Raw genomic sequence first — 16,943 nt, 5'->3', positions numbered from 1 at the left:
GATACATTTCCATGGGTTTAAATGGAGAGAAAACGATGTTGCCAATTTACTGCATCCGATAACGGGTAATTTTGACCCAAAAAAAGCGCAGCTGCAGTTAAAACTTACTTACACCAATATAAGTGTGCGAGAGGTAATTTATACTTTTTTTTACATATATATCAAAATCAGATCACTTTCAGAGATTACCGCAAAATTAATTTACTTCTAATAACTTCAACTCGCAAACGCCGCAAATTCAAATCATTGCAAGCAATGTAAGGCGCGCCCGCACGCATATAATATAGCGCCTTCAACATTGAAGAAATACTGCCAACGCTACACCTTTTTACACATGCTATCTGATGTGCAAATTGCCTATACTACTTGCCGGAGTGTACATCGTGTTTCGAGGTGCTTTTCATGCGAGACGCTATTGCGAGCCTTCCTACAAGCTGTTGAGCGTCCTCAGTGCAGCCAAATTTCGCAGATTAATCGGTCTTTTAGACAATGAAGCTCTTGCATGTGTCTAGGATCTGCGATTTAAGTACTTCTTCTTGCTTTAAATTTCGCAAGAAACACGATGGTGCCACTGGTTTTCTCTGTAACGAACTGTAAAGCTTACAAGAAGCTCTCAGAGTTGAAGTTGTAATGGAACAAATGTATCAGCAGGGTTGCCGTGTTTTGAGTCTCCAAACAAGTGCCAACCCTTTTAGTTTATTTGCTTCCTATCTTTGCATGAAGAGTTTGAATTGATATGGAGGTAGACTCCCAGGATAGCGAGGGATATATCCCAGGCATTACGGCCTCAACTTTGAGAGCTTTTTTTGAGCTTAGGAGTTGATTTTAGAAAAAAAGAGTGGCACCATCGTGTTTCTCGCAAAACTTTACATATAAATCAGTACTAAAATTGCAAAATCCTGACACTTGCAAGAGCTCCATTGAGTTGCTCTTTCTCAAAAAGAGTTAAGCGCCAGAAATGAAAATATGAGGAAACCATTTAAGCTGTTTTAATCACTCCGTATACAATTTTAGATTAATTACAAATGCGATTAATTAGTTAATTGTTCAAATACTTTAGAGCTCTTGGGTCGAAGTTTTCTGTTTTTCTTGTAATTTAAATTCTGGTGCTTGAGTCGTTATAAGAATGACCGATTCAATCGGGCTAAATTTTGCAATTAGGAACTACTAATTTTAGTTCCCTTACAAATGCCCCTCTCTACACCGGAATACTAAGGACACAAACGTTGTGTGTTAAACGATCCAAAAATTGTAGTTCCCGTCGCAAAATTTAGTCAAATTTGCTCACAGAGGAAAATTTGTCATCTAAAACGGGTTCTTTCGAGTCGGGCTAACAGCCCTTTTAAGATCCCGACGCAAGACTCTTTCTAGTACCTGTAAAAAGGAGTTGAGAGGGTATCATTAATTAACTTTCCGTGTGAATTGAAAGCATGAAGTTGCATTATAATCCGATAAATTTTTCCTGTTTTCAATTATTATCTCGCTTGGGAAAAAAGGCAGAAAAAACTGTTGGATGATATGGACATTTCCAATTATCAATTGTGGTAGTACCCCAATAAATTAGGTTCCCAACCCAAATGTTGTGGTACTACCAAAATTAATTCGAAATGTCTGTATCGTTCAAGAAATTGGGGTAGTATCTCAATTTTAGGGGATAACCCCTATGACTTTTTTTTATGACTTTTTTTCCTGTGAAAACTTCATCTGTTCGCTACTGTCTTTCATTCATTATGTTTCAAAATCCTTTGATTTTTTTTTGCCACAGAGGTGTAAATAATCAAAGTCGCTGGAACATTGCTTGAAAATAAAAGTACCGCTCCGCGACTCTCCGTTTATTTTCCACTCGGAGTCTGAGATTGCATATTTATTCAAGTGATAGATTAATAAAGATACGGTTAAAGAGAACTCCTCCAGCACTTCAAAGCTAGAACTACAAGCTCGGAGCGCGTAGGCTTATCCGCTTTTAAATCGCGTACATATTTCATGCGCTTCCACTCCGAGATCCGGAGACAAAGGGATCGGTGGCGTGGCGTGCTTTGCGATGTATCGATTTTTCTGCCGTTCACAACTATGGAGAAGGATCGACAGGCAGGGTGTTCGCAACCAACACCTTAAAAATCGATTTTTTACCTCAGTTTCAAATGAGGAAATACCGATAATCGATCATTCACGCCTCGCCACTGAATGGGATAACGAGTGTGGCTTTGCGAATCCCAGTTCACAGAGGAACAAGCGGGGGGGGGGGGGCGAATATTTTCCGCTTCTACCTCGCGTGGCTCCTGCCTGGAAGCTTTTACTGTACTTAAATATCCATCCTAAAGACAACTTTTTCGGGGTGAAAAACACATGTATATCAACCGGAAATTTATCGAAAGAACTTTGAAGATTGCGATTCACGTTTCTGGGAGCTTAAGTTCCAGTGCGGCCGTGTTTTTAAGATACTTCAAGAGTTTTAGATGAAAAATATTGGGGCTTTTAAACTCGGTTTGGCTTCGAGATCATCTCATCACACTAATTTATAACTTTTTGTCAGGATTACATTTTTTATATATATGCGCTCCTTTCATTCAAATTGCCGGTGAAACTACCAGACCACGTATTTCGGTTTGAGATATAGCAGACTTCTCATTTTTTAAATGGAAAACTACTCAACGTCAATCATTGAAAACCTCAGTGATTTTCCCTCTCTGAGCGAAGAAAACTCTGTGAAACCTTCAGGTCGTGATACTGATTTCTTCTGGTTATAGGACATTTCGTCAACGATTTTTTGTCCGCGCACCTGTTTTTTCCAGTAGTTTACGTCCACGCGTTTTTTCGGAAGGGGAGTTTTGGTCCACTTACCACTTGAGACCCAAAGTTAATTGGTCCACATGTAAATACAAACGACAATTGCTTACGACGTTTTTGGATGAAAATGTTTAATGTCTTGGAAGAATGAGGGTTTGCTTGTTTTTTTTTTGTTTGTTTGCTCCAACGGAGAAAAATATATAATTGAGATTTTTGGTAAAAATGAGGGAGCGTCATTTCCATGAGAGAAAATTCACTAAAACTCTCTACACCTCTTTGGTGCAACAGGACTTAATTATCTTTCAAGAAAATCCCATATTTTTATACCTGAACTGGAAAACCTTTTGATTTGCCTCAGCTAAAGGATCTCATATTTTTCCTGTGCATGATAACTTCGCTTCGGCACTGGTTTGCCGCAGCGCTTCGAGCTACTATTTCGCCACGGAGGTGTTGCACAGTATCATATGAGATCGAAGGCACCCCAACGTATCATGATTGATGGCATCTTTCAAAAGCACGAAGTTCCCTCGCAAATTAAATCGAGTGACGACAACAAAAAGAGAGCGGTAGTCGAAAAACTTACTGTCCTAGTATCTGTATTTAATAACGTTTAGTATGATTTTTAACTTCATTAGAGGAACAAGTGACCTGATTTAAGGAGAAATATCCTCAAATTTACCGCCGAGAAGATTTCCTTATGAGTTAATAAAGAAAATAATGTTTTCTTAGAGAAGAAAAGATGCTTTTATAAAAAGGAAAGTCACTTACATCAGCAAAACCGCTTTGTTCACCTATTTTATTCTTGATTCAAAATAAAATCTTCTTGACGGCATACTCAAGAATGTTCCTTTATCTCTCTTATCTCGACTTATTTTGCAAGGAAAGTTCCGTACTCTTAAAGGATGCCTGTCATTCTTATTGTTGGTATGTTGGAGTGCCTTCAATTTCGTATAATACTGTACAACACCTCTATTGTGAAATAGTGAAGCGCCGCGGCACGTGGCACGCTGCGGCGCGGCGCAGCCAGTCAGCCAGCACGGAACGCGCATTGGCGCCTACAAACCTAAGGGATACCTCAAGCATTGCGCAATGCGTGAAGTATCTGCTTAGGTTTGTAGGCGCCAGTGCGCGTTTCGTGCTGGCAGCACGTCGCATCACTCCGCTTTATGCTAGGGCCTATTATTTAAACTCGCGGAGTCAGCGTTTTTCAACTCATGATTTTTATATGTTTGCACACTCTGCATGGATTACTTTAATTTAAATTGATAAAAAAAATATATCTATGAAAGGAAAATTTAATGTGTGTTTTGTAAATATTAAGGTGTTTCCTTGTCGTATTTAATGATTTTCAAGCACATTAATTTTTTCTTTTATATTTTGTGCTTTTACTGTGCTGCAGCGTGGTGTGAGCGCAACCAAACGCTCAAAATAGGACGTATTTGACTCTGAAAGATCGATGTACAAATGGGCTAAAACCGAAGATTGCGTGCTTCTCGGTTTTTTCCCTCTTTTATTCATTTGTGCATAGTTTCTTTCGACACAACTACTGCTCATTGACTTTAATATCGATGCCATCGCTTGGAAAAGGTTTTACAAATATTTGCCACGTTTTAAAATGTAAATGTTTTTAAAATAAAGTAATATTTTCATTTAAAAAAAGTATTTATAAGGTTTATTTTTCATCGAAAATTTTAAGGATGGAAATAAAACCAAATATTCACCCATGACAATTTAAAAAGATTGATCAAAAGAAGGAAATAACATTTCATTTAAAAAATGAGTTACCACAACAACTCTTCCGTCCCTCTCAATTTTCTCATTTCATTTTTGTCAATATAATTTTACATACGGACTAAAATATGACACTTGGACCAAGTCACTGTTGCTTATTTCACGCGTGGACGTAAACGTACTGGACAAAAAATCGTTGACGGAATGCCCTGAAACCATTTCTTCTCCTTCAAAAAAATAAAATAAGATCGGAGAATAACCCTCGCAAACGAGATATGTGGTCTAATAGTTTCACCGTCGAAATGTAACTTAACTATTGAGATTATTTTACTCGATTGATTTTCTATGATTTTGAGTGACAAATGTTAATGAAAGTACATAGCATAAACATATTGAGCAATATTTTCGTGTGGCATACGACGATTATTTTAATTATTTATTATTTAATAAAATTAATATATTAATAATATAATTAATATTAATATAATTAATTAACACGTGTTAAAAATTGAAAGTTGAAACTTCTTGGTCTCACAACATCAGTTTGAAATTTTTTCATGTCACGAGGTCCTTGTAATTTTTCATCTTCGAAAATGTTTTCCCTCCAAAACGCAAAAATGTTTATGAACTGGACCGTTCAAATGAAATTTGGAAATCTGTACCTCAGCTGCGTCAAAAAAAATGAAATATTTGGAATGACTTTGTAGTCTATATTTCGCCCCTTCCGCGCAATGACGCAACTATCTGTTTGTGGGTAAAGCATAAGACTTTGAATCGAAATTTAAGTTGAGCAAGTGTTGTAAATACATCATCAAAAGACAAAATCAACCGTGCAAATTGCACATAATTCGCGTGCCTCGAAGCGCATGCCGTTTTTACTGTGCTATACTCTTTATTGTAAACATTTGGTGCTGAAAATTTGCATTTTAATTACTCTCTCACGGCAAAGCTATTTGCCTTAAAGCATAAACTTTCTAAGAGAATTCCGCATTTTATTGGTGCTTTCACTCTATGAATTTCAAATATGTAATGGCGAAGACAACCGAGATTCGAATTTTTTCATTGTTTCAATAATCACACCTGCATAATTATCGACAATGGAACTACAAAAATACCGGCAATGCATGATTGCACGAAAGGTCTAAGAAAATAAATGAGGATTGCGCGAAAAAGGCGCAAAGATTGCACGAATAGAAACTTTAACATTTGATACAGGAATGCGCAAATTTAAAATGAAGTTAATGTAGGGTAGAAGTTTGGCAAAACAGAAAACAGTTGGAAAATTAGCGCATTTTTATTTTAACGCTAGTTTAGGTTACTTTGTTGACAAATCATCAATGTCTTACCTTCTGATGATAAATGAAGTAAAAAAAAAAATTGAAAAATGACCGTGGGTATAAACAACTTGCCTAACTTTTCTCCGAAAAAATATTTAATCGGGCGAAACGAGGCAACATCGGAATGCTCATACGGCGTCGAAACACAACATGGGCCTTTTAAGCTCTATTATTCGACCCGCGATTATTCTAACGCGAGTTCGAATCATCGCGCGGCCGGCGTTTAACGTATTATTAGTGCCTGCAAGACCGTAGGAATACTTCACGCATTGCGGTGGACGCACGGAGTCGTAAGACAGTATGTTGGCTTTTTAGCCAACGTGAGTTAAAAAGTCAGCATAAAGCTGAATATCTCAATGAGCTTTTTCCCTCTGTATTGAGATATCCAGCTTTACGCTAAATTTCAACGCACGTTGGCTAAAAAACCAACATACTAAAAAAATACGATGCGAATAAAAATTGTACTTCATCTGAAAAGAACCAACCCACATTAAGTTGAAACCAGGAAAAAGCTTTTAGACTGCCAGTTTTTGGCAGGAGAAAATAGACGGCTAGTGAAACTAAAAAACATTATTGACTCAATTTTTTTCGGAAATGTGGGTTGTTTCCTTTCTGATGAACTCGGTCCAAATTGCATCATAGAGAATACCACTGCACTGAAAAACATGTATGCACTCATGCCTCATAAATTATGGGTCGGGTCCACTTACGGACTGTGAAAAATTTGATGCCGACCTATGAATAGAGATAGAGTCTATTTTAGTATGAACAAATATTACATACGAAGAGTATGTACTCTGAGTCCATACCATACCTATGGACCCAGCGTCTATGCTGTATGAACCCAGCGTCCGTACCGCATGAACGGTAAGTTCATACACATGCTTTTCCATACACGACATGTTTATGGCACATATCTGCTCTAGTCGTGAGAGCCAGACCGTATGTGCGAGCAGTTCATACCTTAGATTTTTCAAGCACTAGAGGCTCTCACCACACAACCATTTTTTTCAGTGCGGCATCAGCGCTGGGCCCATTTCAGCTCAGGTGGACGGCACCAGCTGTTTGCTTTGGATGAGGGCAAGCAACGTGATGAATTATGATAATGTTTTTACAGTATGCATAAAACATAAAGGTATATTCAAGTTCACTGTGCAACCTCGGGGGTGTTTCATGATTTCCTTTTCACCCACACTGAAAAAGATCTTTTCACATGAACGTGTGGCAATTCAGAACTTTAACTACACGAATTCTCTGAAATCCTCGATTTCTACTTCTTGCGTGGGCTTTGAAAAGAAGGAGATATTTCGATTTGCATGGTGATTTTCTATAAAATACGGATCGTTATCATGTATCACACACTTCTTGAAGTGGCTTGATAGAATGCACGAAAAAAACAACTTAGCGCTGAGTGTACGGCTCAGGGCTCAGAATACTGCCTTTAGTTGGTGCTATTTTACCTAAAGTGTAAGAGCTGGGCCTGTTGCAAAGTTTTGCTAGAGCACAAAAAAGAGTTGTTCCTTATAAAAAATGTGTCAAAAATCTCGATGCGCGCATCGGCAAACTCTGAAATGCACTCCTAACTTAACAATCTGCGTAAGAAATTTGCGTTTTTTTTTTTTTAAAGATTCCCGCTTCAAAAACGATACCACGGCACAGGTGAATATTTCGCTAGGAATGTTCACGAATATTATGCTCTAGCAAAAGTTTGCAAGAGGCCCATTTAATCCAAAACATGTGAAAATTTCAAGGAAAAAGATGCGTCCTTTTTCTCAAAAATAAATATTAAGTTCCAAGAAATTCGGCACCATTTGAATGCTCATCTGGCGTTTCTCCTTAGCAAGACAGTACGGGAGACAACGAGTGAGTTTTTTCATAGTTTCAATTTCACTTATTCATTTATTCCCGTCCGTGGAGCTCACACCGCGGATGCTTATTTTGATCCGGTGGCGGACCGAGGGGGGGGGGGGGGGGGCGGCGCGGGGCCCCGCTTGTTGCTGTTTGAGTAATTGATTGAAAGTAAGCAGAGCTTCAATTAACTTTGGGTGTTTACTCTTCTCGCGGTGGGTGATTGGAAATTCTCTTGGTTGTTGCAGTGCATCAGTCTCCCCGGCGTGGGATTGAACCAGGAGGACTACCGATGCGAGTGTGTTCCCGGCTACCAGCCCTACGCCCTCGAGACCACCGCTAACCTCACTATCCAGCTCACCTCCTTCTACAGGTGAGCGCTCTCTCCAATGTTGTCACTCCAATATTTATGTCGCATGCAAATAGTCAAATCAGGTATTTTGTCAAAACTAGAGTACCCATGTAGGGAGAGTATGGACAACTCGAAATATGTACCTCTTAGGGCCCAAAAGGGTAGGTAACCTTTGAAAACGAAAAATGTTACTGTCAATCTTTAGGCTCCAAAATCAAACGGAAATGGACAAGAAAATTCATAAGTAAGCATTCTTCCGCAAAAATGAGTAAGTTTATGCAAGAACCAAGTCAAATGCGTGTTTTACCAACGACAGTTCCCAACAATTGTGATTATAAATCACTCTGGATATTTTGAATTCATCTAACCTCAAAATTTTCGACTTGTCCATACTCTCCCTATATAGGTACTCTAAGTCAAATCAGGTATTTTGTCAAAACTGCCTGTGCATGCGGGAAATTTGAAATGCGTGTCAAAAACTATATAGATTGCGAGTTTGCGAGAAAGAGTGGCAACATACACACACACACACACCCTTACAGACTTACGGACTTTACAAACGTTACAGACGTTACAGACTTTTTTCATGTGCTCAGCGTGCATTTCGTGCGATTTGGAAGAAAACGTTCTCATTTGGTTGGATCTCTTACGTGCATCAAACCTATTTCGATTGGTTCATTTTAACCAATAATCGATTTCCAATTCTTTCATAAAAATTTCATCAAATAATCCACTTGAAATTCAACAAAATTTCAATCTCTATGAAACTTAGCGAAATTATCTCTAATTTCACTGTCGAAGAGTAAAATTCGGTGCCGAAAGCTGTGCAGCACCCAAAAGCTCAGAGTAATATGAATGCGAAGTGAGATTAGCCCCATAATAAGCGTACGACACTCCCTAAAAAGAGTAGATTCCGCTCCGTAATAATGCAAGTCACTCCTTAAGGAGAATAAATTCCGTTCCATACTCATATCTTTCGGGATTTTTTTGGCGCCAGATAGGTCGGCACAGAATTTCACTCCAAAATTGTCAACGATTTAATTTCTTACGGAAGAAAATAGTAAGTAAATTTTGATGTACTCAATAAAAAATCAATTTCGTATCCTCCGTGAAGTTTCATCAAATATTTCAGGTGAGCTTTCACCTCTATATTCCTCATGAAATTTCATCAAATATTTCAGGTTAACTTTCACTACTTTACTCCTCATGAAAAAAGAAGGAGAGAAGTAAAACATGCATGGGTAAACAAGGCTAAAACATTAATAACACTAAGGTCGCCACTCAATTTTTTACTTGTTTTTTGTGTTTTTTGGCAGCTGGAAATGATCTGGTAACAGCTCGAAACGTCCTGCCTTTTAGTGTTTTTAATGTTTTAGCCTTGTTTACCCATGTTTTAATTCTCTCCTTCTTTATTCGTATATTCGGGCTATGTGTTTGCGCTTTATCCTCCTCATGAAATATATCAACAGCGCCCCCATCTACTCTCCAATGCAAGAAAATAGTGAGTCAATTTCGATAGGAGCCATGAAACCGCCAACCTTCGTGCTAACCGCGGTTTGCGCCGAGATGCACTCACTGGTGTTCACTTCGACGCACAATGGACCGAGTCAATGAAAGAGGTTGGACATGAATTTCGTTACTAAAATTGCAAATTCAGACTTTTTTTTGTAAAGTTTTAAAGTTTAAGGGGTGCTTTTTAATGTTAATTTTACGGAAAAACCAATGGAAATGTAGCATGTGTGAGGAATTTGCGATTTAATTGTTGATTCTTCTGTAATAGCTCGCGAGAAACACGATGGTGCCACTGGTTTTCTCTGAAATCAACTTCCAAGCTCAAAAAAAGTTCTTAAGTTGAGGCCAAAATGGAGGGGATATCCCACGCTATCCTAAGTGTCCACATCTACATCAAGACAAACTCTCCATGCAAAGATAGGGAGCAAATACATTGACAGGGCATGCCCATTTCATTTGGGGACTCCAAAACTGAAAACATGGCATCACTGCTAATGTATTTGCTCCCTATCTGTGCGTGGAGAGTTGGTCTTGATGTAGATGGGGACTCACAGGATAGCGTGGGATATCCCCTCCATTTCGGCCTCAACTTGAGAGTTTTTTTTGAGCTTGGGAGTTGATTTCAGGGAAAACCAGTGGCACCATCGTGTTTCTCGCGAACTTTTACATAAAAATCAACAATCAAATCGCAAATTCCTCACACATGCGACATATCCATTGGATCAGTTTTAAGCCATCCACGATTCTACGTTTTGTGATAATAAAGTTATAAGCTTTTAAAGTTTTCAAATTTTGTCTGGCTTTTCCCATTGACTCGTTCCCCAGTGCGACGTGGCCGAAAAGCGATTCCGCGAACCGCGAAACTTTGTTTACCCGCGTTCCGCAGCTCTTCAACAAGTGAGATGTCGTCTCGGAAGATGTCGTTGCTGCTACGGCGTATCTCAATCTCCACGTGAGCCCTGGCCTCCGTATAGCTCTATGCTTTTCAGGGCTCATGCGGGTGCAGACATACGCCCTTACGTCAGAAGAGCGATGATGTGTGCGCTCGCATTACAATTGCCGAATTTCGCGAGGAAATATGGATACTTTACATGGGTTCAAATGGGGGAAAGTGCGGATTTTTCAGCACCAACTGGCAACTATGGCTCAAATCTCCTTTACCTGGGGTAAATAGGAAATAGAGTGCGCTGGCTGTGAGACTAGAAAAACACGGGGACGTGAGGATGTGAGTGGAAACACGCGAACGCGTCCCGCGTTTCGAGGTTTTCGCTATCCGGTATGTTTTTACAAGAGGAGGATACCTTGTGCTCTCGCGTTAGATTTGAACAGAATTCTTTTTGACTGTTTAAAATACAGGAAGTGAAACTAAAGAAAATGAGCGTGCATAAATGTGTTTTAAAGTTTTCGACCTTTTTATATTTTTTTTAGAGGAGAGCAAAAGAATACCTCCGCATATTAGTTTTGGAGAGTATTTTCAGGTGTATTGTATTAGAAAAATTGGATAAAACAGAATAACGCGAACGCAAATGCGTTTCAAATTTATTCGTTTTTATTTTCATTCAATTCTATTTGTTCTTAAATGAAAACTAGTCCTGGCATGTAAGTTTGAAAGCATTAGGATATACGATTAGGTAATTTATAAGATTAGTCAGGAAAATAGTGATACGTTCAAAGGTACCAGAACTTTGACGTTTGCTTTATTCTGCAAATGAGAGGTAACTTACTTTTTCGTATGACATATTTGAGAATATTTGTTTTAATGATAAGGATAAGCAGGTAAAACATATATTTTTTATGGTTTTCTTGGATCATATGAACTGACAGAAAGTGTGAAACGTTTATCAAGAGTCCTCTAAGTTAAACAGTCGAACATGTAAGTCACCATGTAAGGGAAAGGAAGCATGACATAAAAATGAACATAATTTAATCCAAAACATTGAAGAGACTGCATGGTTTTTACCGCCGACTTTTTAAGTTCATCGAGTGTATTGTGAAAATTGAATGAATTCACCGAGAACTATTTTTCCTCAAAAATCGCCATCTTTTGCTCAGCGTCCACTTGCAATATTCTTCTTATTAAGCTCCTCAGCTTTAATCGAATAGCTACTCTAGCCAATCAGGCGGAAAGGATTATCCCACGGAGAGACAATTCCGTTCTAGGATTAACGAGATTGATCCTGGCAAACGCAATCTCCGAAACGATTTTTCCTTCCAATGTTCCTCAAATCAACTTTTCTCAAGGATGGTAAATTTCGTTAAACAAAAAAATTCCTTTTCAATACTCAGACATGCGTAGGTCAAAATCAAATTCTTGGTCACAAAACGAAAAACAAGTTCACTGAAAGCTATGAACAGCATTTCGTTGTTTACATAAAAATGCGGTGGCAATAATCACAATTTGGCAATGACGTTTTCCCCAACAGAAAGTTATTAAAGACAATCTACCGTAGATGAAGAAGCCTTTTTCTATAGATATCGATTGTTTTACGACCATCCAAATGGATGGAACCTTGTGTTGCCAAACTGAAAGAACTACCACCCAGCCATGAAAATGCAAAATCACCCCTTGACCCAAACCCCAAAACCCTCGGATGATTCTAGGGTTTCCCAATGGACCACTAGACAAGGCACGAATTCAAGCATTCTGATACATGTTTCTTAATCAGAATTTCACGTAGAACACAATTCGCGCAACGAAAATTACTGAAACTAACTCCTGACGAAGATCCTGACCTTTTTATTTCACATTGGTTACGCGGATTTTGAACTGCCCGCTCACAAGAAACTCAAAGCTCCACGTGAGTCAAAGCGCGCACTACAACAGTTTCAGCAAGCCTCTCAATCGAGCACTGTTCATTTCCCACCATGTGTTGTTCAAATGATAAGCAATTTGCTATAGCTGAGCCAAAGCGTCAAAATTTTGGTTGCCAGATCTCCATATCGCAGAGACTGTCACGATAATATTCAACGCGCGATGTGAATCACGTAGAGCATTGAGTTTTATTGAGCGGGCGGTTTGAATTCACGCATCAGGAATCATTAAGTATCTTCGTAAGGAGTTGATTTCGGTAATTTTTGTTGTGCGCATCGTGTTCTACGTGAAATTTTGGTTAAAAAACATGTATCAGAATGCTTAAATTCGTACCTTGTCTAGTGGTCCATTCCCAGTTTATCAATTTTTTCTGTGCTAAATTCAACGCAATCTGTACTGGAATCAATACAAACTTTAAGTTGGTTCGTTTTTCACTTCTTATTTAAAGCAAAAGTAAAACGAAAATTCAAGTTTTTTTCTCAATGTACGCGGCCTCCCTTTGGGTGGCATATCTCTAAAAATTATGAAATTCGGCACAGTAAATTTCCAGGAACGAATTAGGATGAAAAATCGACGTTTGGGGTGTCAAGGACCTTACCGGTGGCCAAAGTGTGAAACCACGTGTCTCCTATGCGATTGTTTCAAAATCTCCGCCCTAATTCAATTTTTTTTGATGAGATTAAGGAACCCAACATTACAGGTTGAAATCCATACAGAATATTCCTCTGACATGGAAAAAAATCTACGACAGTATTCAAAAAATTAGGTCGACATGTTTTCCGAAGGAGAAATGAAGTGAGACAGGAAGTCTGCAACGTCGCAAACGGACATACGTGGTTTCGCACTTTGGCCATCGTTAAGGATATAACTACTAAAGGGATTCAAACCGTTATCAATCTATATTGTAACAAGAAACGATGTCGGAAACACAAATATAGGTCCCAGGATTTGGCAACATTGCTAGATTAGGAGCTTGGGGCGCTTTTCTCACATTCCCCTGACACCCTCTCTTTGGCGAATGCGTAAATGCACTCACTGCTCACTGCCATTCTTGGAAGTCGCTGAGCGACGCACTCGCAATAATAAGATAAGCTATAATAACAATGCTCAAGGGGGTGAGGGCAGAGGAAGGAAGGAAGGAAGAGGGATTAATGAAGAGAAAGAGGAGAAGAAAGAGAAGAAGAGATAGGGATACCGTTGATTAAAAATTCGCCGAAGTCAATAATATTTTGGCGTGAACTTTTTGATTTACTCTGGCACTTCTCTCTCATCCAATATTCGATTATACCTCTCAGTCTCGCCTCTGAGTGCACAGCGCGTTGCAACATTTCCTCCTGTATATCATTGGGGGTTTTTTGGGAGGAAAATAAGCTCCGAGGTTAAACTTATTCCGATTTTCACTTCAAGATTTCTAACATTTTACTGGTCCATTCCGCTCTCTTTAAATTTTCAGTAAAAAATAACCATGGTTACCGCGAATCCTTGTGCATCTACGTTAGGGTTAAAAAGGGGGTGGCGGTGCGGGTATTTATTTGACCATCGGTCTGCAATCATACTGTCGCGTAAGAACTTGACAGAATTTTTTCTTTTTTGGCTTAAATTACTCAGTAGCCACTGTTCTTCAAGAAGCTGATACGTTTTTGCCTGTAGCAGATCAAAAAATCTAAACTCGTTCAAATACATTCACAATACACGACCTCGTCGAGGTATACGTGTTGACCTCACAGCGTCGGATCGTAAATTCCCTTCATATGCTGATTACTTACATTAAAATCTCTGTAAATGAAAAATCATCAGGCGGTTGATATATGGACCGCGTTCAACAGAAAGGAACTAAGCCACATCAGCTATTGCCCACTTTAACTGGGCAGTTAACTTTTTTACGAGAGAACGTTTGTGCCGATTCCTTCAAAAATGTTAAGGAATTTGCTTCGCATTGTAAAGCGAATTTACTGAAATTTTCACAAAAATACGTACAACCGTTTTCATGTATAAAATTAAATTGCCCAATGAAATTTGGCAATAGCTGATGTGGCTTGGCTCCTTTCTGTTCAACGCCCCTGGTAAAAATTGGCAGTAGAATGTGTGCTCCAAAATACTATAGACCTAAAGCCGGCTGTAAGATTTCCAATAGCTTCTGTAGCCGGCTGTACAATTTCTTATGGCCTTTTATAGCCGATGGCGATTAAGCAACAGCCAGACGATAAAGTTTATGCTAAACGTTACTAAATACGGATACTAGGACTTAGTTAGTTTTTGGACTACCGCTCTCTTTTTGTGCCGTAGTATTTTGATTTATTTTGCGAGGAAAGCTCCGTACTTTTGAAGGATATACCTGTCATTCTTAATATGTTGGAGCGCCTTCAATATCTTACGAGTATGATACTGTGCAATACCTCTGGTGTGAAATAGTTGCTTCAGACGCCGTGGCGCGCTGCGGCGCGGCGCATTAGCGCCTACAAACCTAACAGGAATATTTCACGCATTGCGCAATGCGTGAAGTATCCCTGTTAGGTTTGTAGGCGCCAGTGCGTCGCCGCTCCGTTTTGTGTTGGACTCTAATATTTAATCTCGCGGAGTCAGCGTTTTTTAACTCATGATTTTGAAATGTTTGCGTACTCTGTATGGATTATTCTCATTTTAATTGATGAAAAAAAATATGTTTTAAAGGAAAATATAATGTGTGTTTTGTAAATGTTAAGGTAGTTCCGTATTAAACTTAATGATTTCCAAAGCACACGAATTTCTACCCAATTTCTTATACCCTTTTATAACCAATGGCGATAAAGTGTAAAGCCCGGCGATAGGAACTTTAGCCCAACTGAATACTTTTTTATAGCTTCGCGTAGCCCAGCTATATGATTTGCTCCGCTTTCTACAGCCAGCTATATGGGTGGTTTCACGATAACTGGAATAGCTTTGTCGCCATAACAGACAACACATTTTTCGGTCATATTTTTAGAATAATGATAATCACTCGAATTTTTTTGCATTAATCTACACAAGGTTACGTGTTACAACGCTTTTCAAAGATTCGTTGCTCTACTTTTTAATTTCACTATATATAAATGGCCGAAAATGTGCTGTCTGTTCCGCTGACATTTACCGCGTAAACGACAGCACATTTTCGGAATTTACATAATATTAATTGAGAAGTGGAGCAACAAATCATTAGGAAGCGTTATAATACGCAACCCTTTCAAGATTAATGCGAAAAAATTTAAGTAATTTTCATTTCTACTAAAAATATGACCGAAAAATGTGTTAGCTGTTACGGCGACAAAACTATTCCAGTTATCGTAAAAACATCCATATGATTTTCAATAGCCTTCTTTAGTCGGCTATAAGAACTGCTATGGTATTTTAAAACGCATCTCCTATCGCCAATTTTTACCAGGGGCGGTCCATATACAAGTATGACGCGCCTTATCAACACACTGTGTTAGCGATCACAGCTTGTTTTTAAGATTTCTAACATTGTACTGGTCCATTCCGCTCTTATTAAAATTTCAGTAAAAAAAAACATGGTTACCGCGGGTCCCTGTGCATCTGCGTTAGAGATAAAAAGGGGTGGAGGTGCGGGTTTTATTTATTTGACCGTCGGTCTGCAATAATACCGTCGCGGCAGATAGCTCGCCCTTCATAAAAAAGAGCGAAAAACCGGGGCACAAAAACAACAGGAGGACGGACAGCGCTTCCAATCTGTACAGCGCTATCAATTTCAAATAAAAATAAATGCGATTCGACCGCAGAGCAACGCTTTCCGCGGCAATTCGCTTCGCTTTATGTCTATTTTATGTCCGCGGGCTAACTGCATGATTCCTGTCCCGCCGTGTTAAGTAGGAACGTTCTATGAGAGCTCAAATGTTGTCAAAGTTTCTCTCGAAAAGTGTTCTGTTTTAAGTTTGATCTACGGTTTTTTAAAGAACCATACGATATTCAATCAAACAATAGAGAATTTACAAGTGTCTGAAATTTGATGAATTTTGTGTTTAAGTGGAACCTACTGAGTGAACTGAACACGAGGATACCCTTGGTTCATGAATTGAACAATTGGACGTATTTCTATCAAACAGACCTATGTGGAGGTGAGAAATATGGGGTGTGCTCTAAGAAGCTGCATAAGAAACAATGTAAAAGTGGACGTGATTCCTTTTGAAGAATTGGCAAAGCGGGATTTTACATTCTACCAAACAGACCTATGTGCCAACTGAATGCGGAACTCATGAGCCGCGGGCATGGCAAGAGAGCGTTGTGGACAGGGCTCATGAGTTTATGCGGAGGCGGGCGGACGGGGGCGGCGGAGGCGGGCGGCTTCGTTGCCGCTAACGTCACTGGCGTTTTATTATTCTCATTCACTCTTACGCAAAGAGAACTAACGAGCACACCCCATATTTCTCACCTCCTTATAGGTCTGTTTGGTAGAAATACGTCCAATTATCGGAGAGGATACGTTAAAATTATGTACTCTGCTAAAATACATGTGTTTAAATGGGAAATACCGCCAGATGACGTCACTATTTTTTTACTATTTCCAATATCAGAAAAAAATCATAAAAAACTG

General features: G+C 39.0%; 1 protein-coding gene across 1 annotated transcript in view; it reads left to right on the top strand.

The window, feature by feature from the left end:
* Nucleotides 1-16,943, top strand: part of LOC109032661 (G-protein coupled receptor 158 smog) — a 193,281-nt gene that overhangs the window by 72,836 nt on the left and 103,502 nt on the right. The window contains exon 4 of the mRNA XM_072302120.1: nucleotides 7,952-8,076. Within this exon, the coding sequence (XP_072158221.1) occupies nucleotides 7,952-8,076 (125 nt within the window). The remainder of the gene's footprint in view (nucleotides 1-7,951; nucleotides 8,077-16,943) is intronic.

This window comes from Bemisia tabaci, chromosome 7, assembly GCF_918797505.1.
Source record: "Bemisia tabaci chromosome 7, PGI_BMITA_v3".
Taxonomy (NCBI): Eukaryota; Metazoa; Arthropoda; class Insecta; order Hemiptera; family Aleyrodidae; genus Bemisia; species Bemisia tabaci.
Note: the sequence above shows the minus strand (reverse complement) of the source record. Positions and strands in the feature narration are given on the sequence as shown.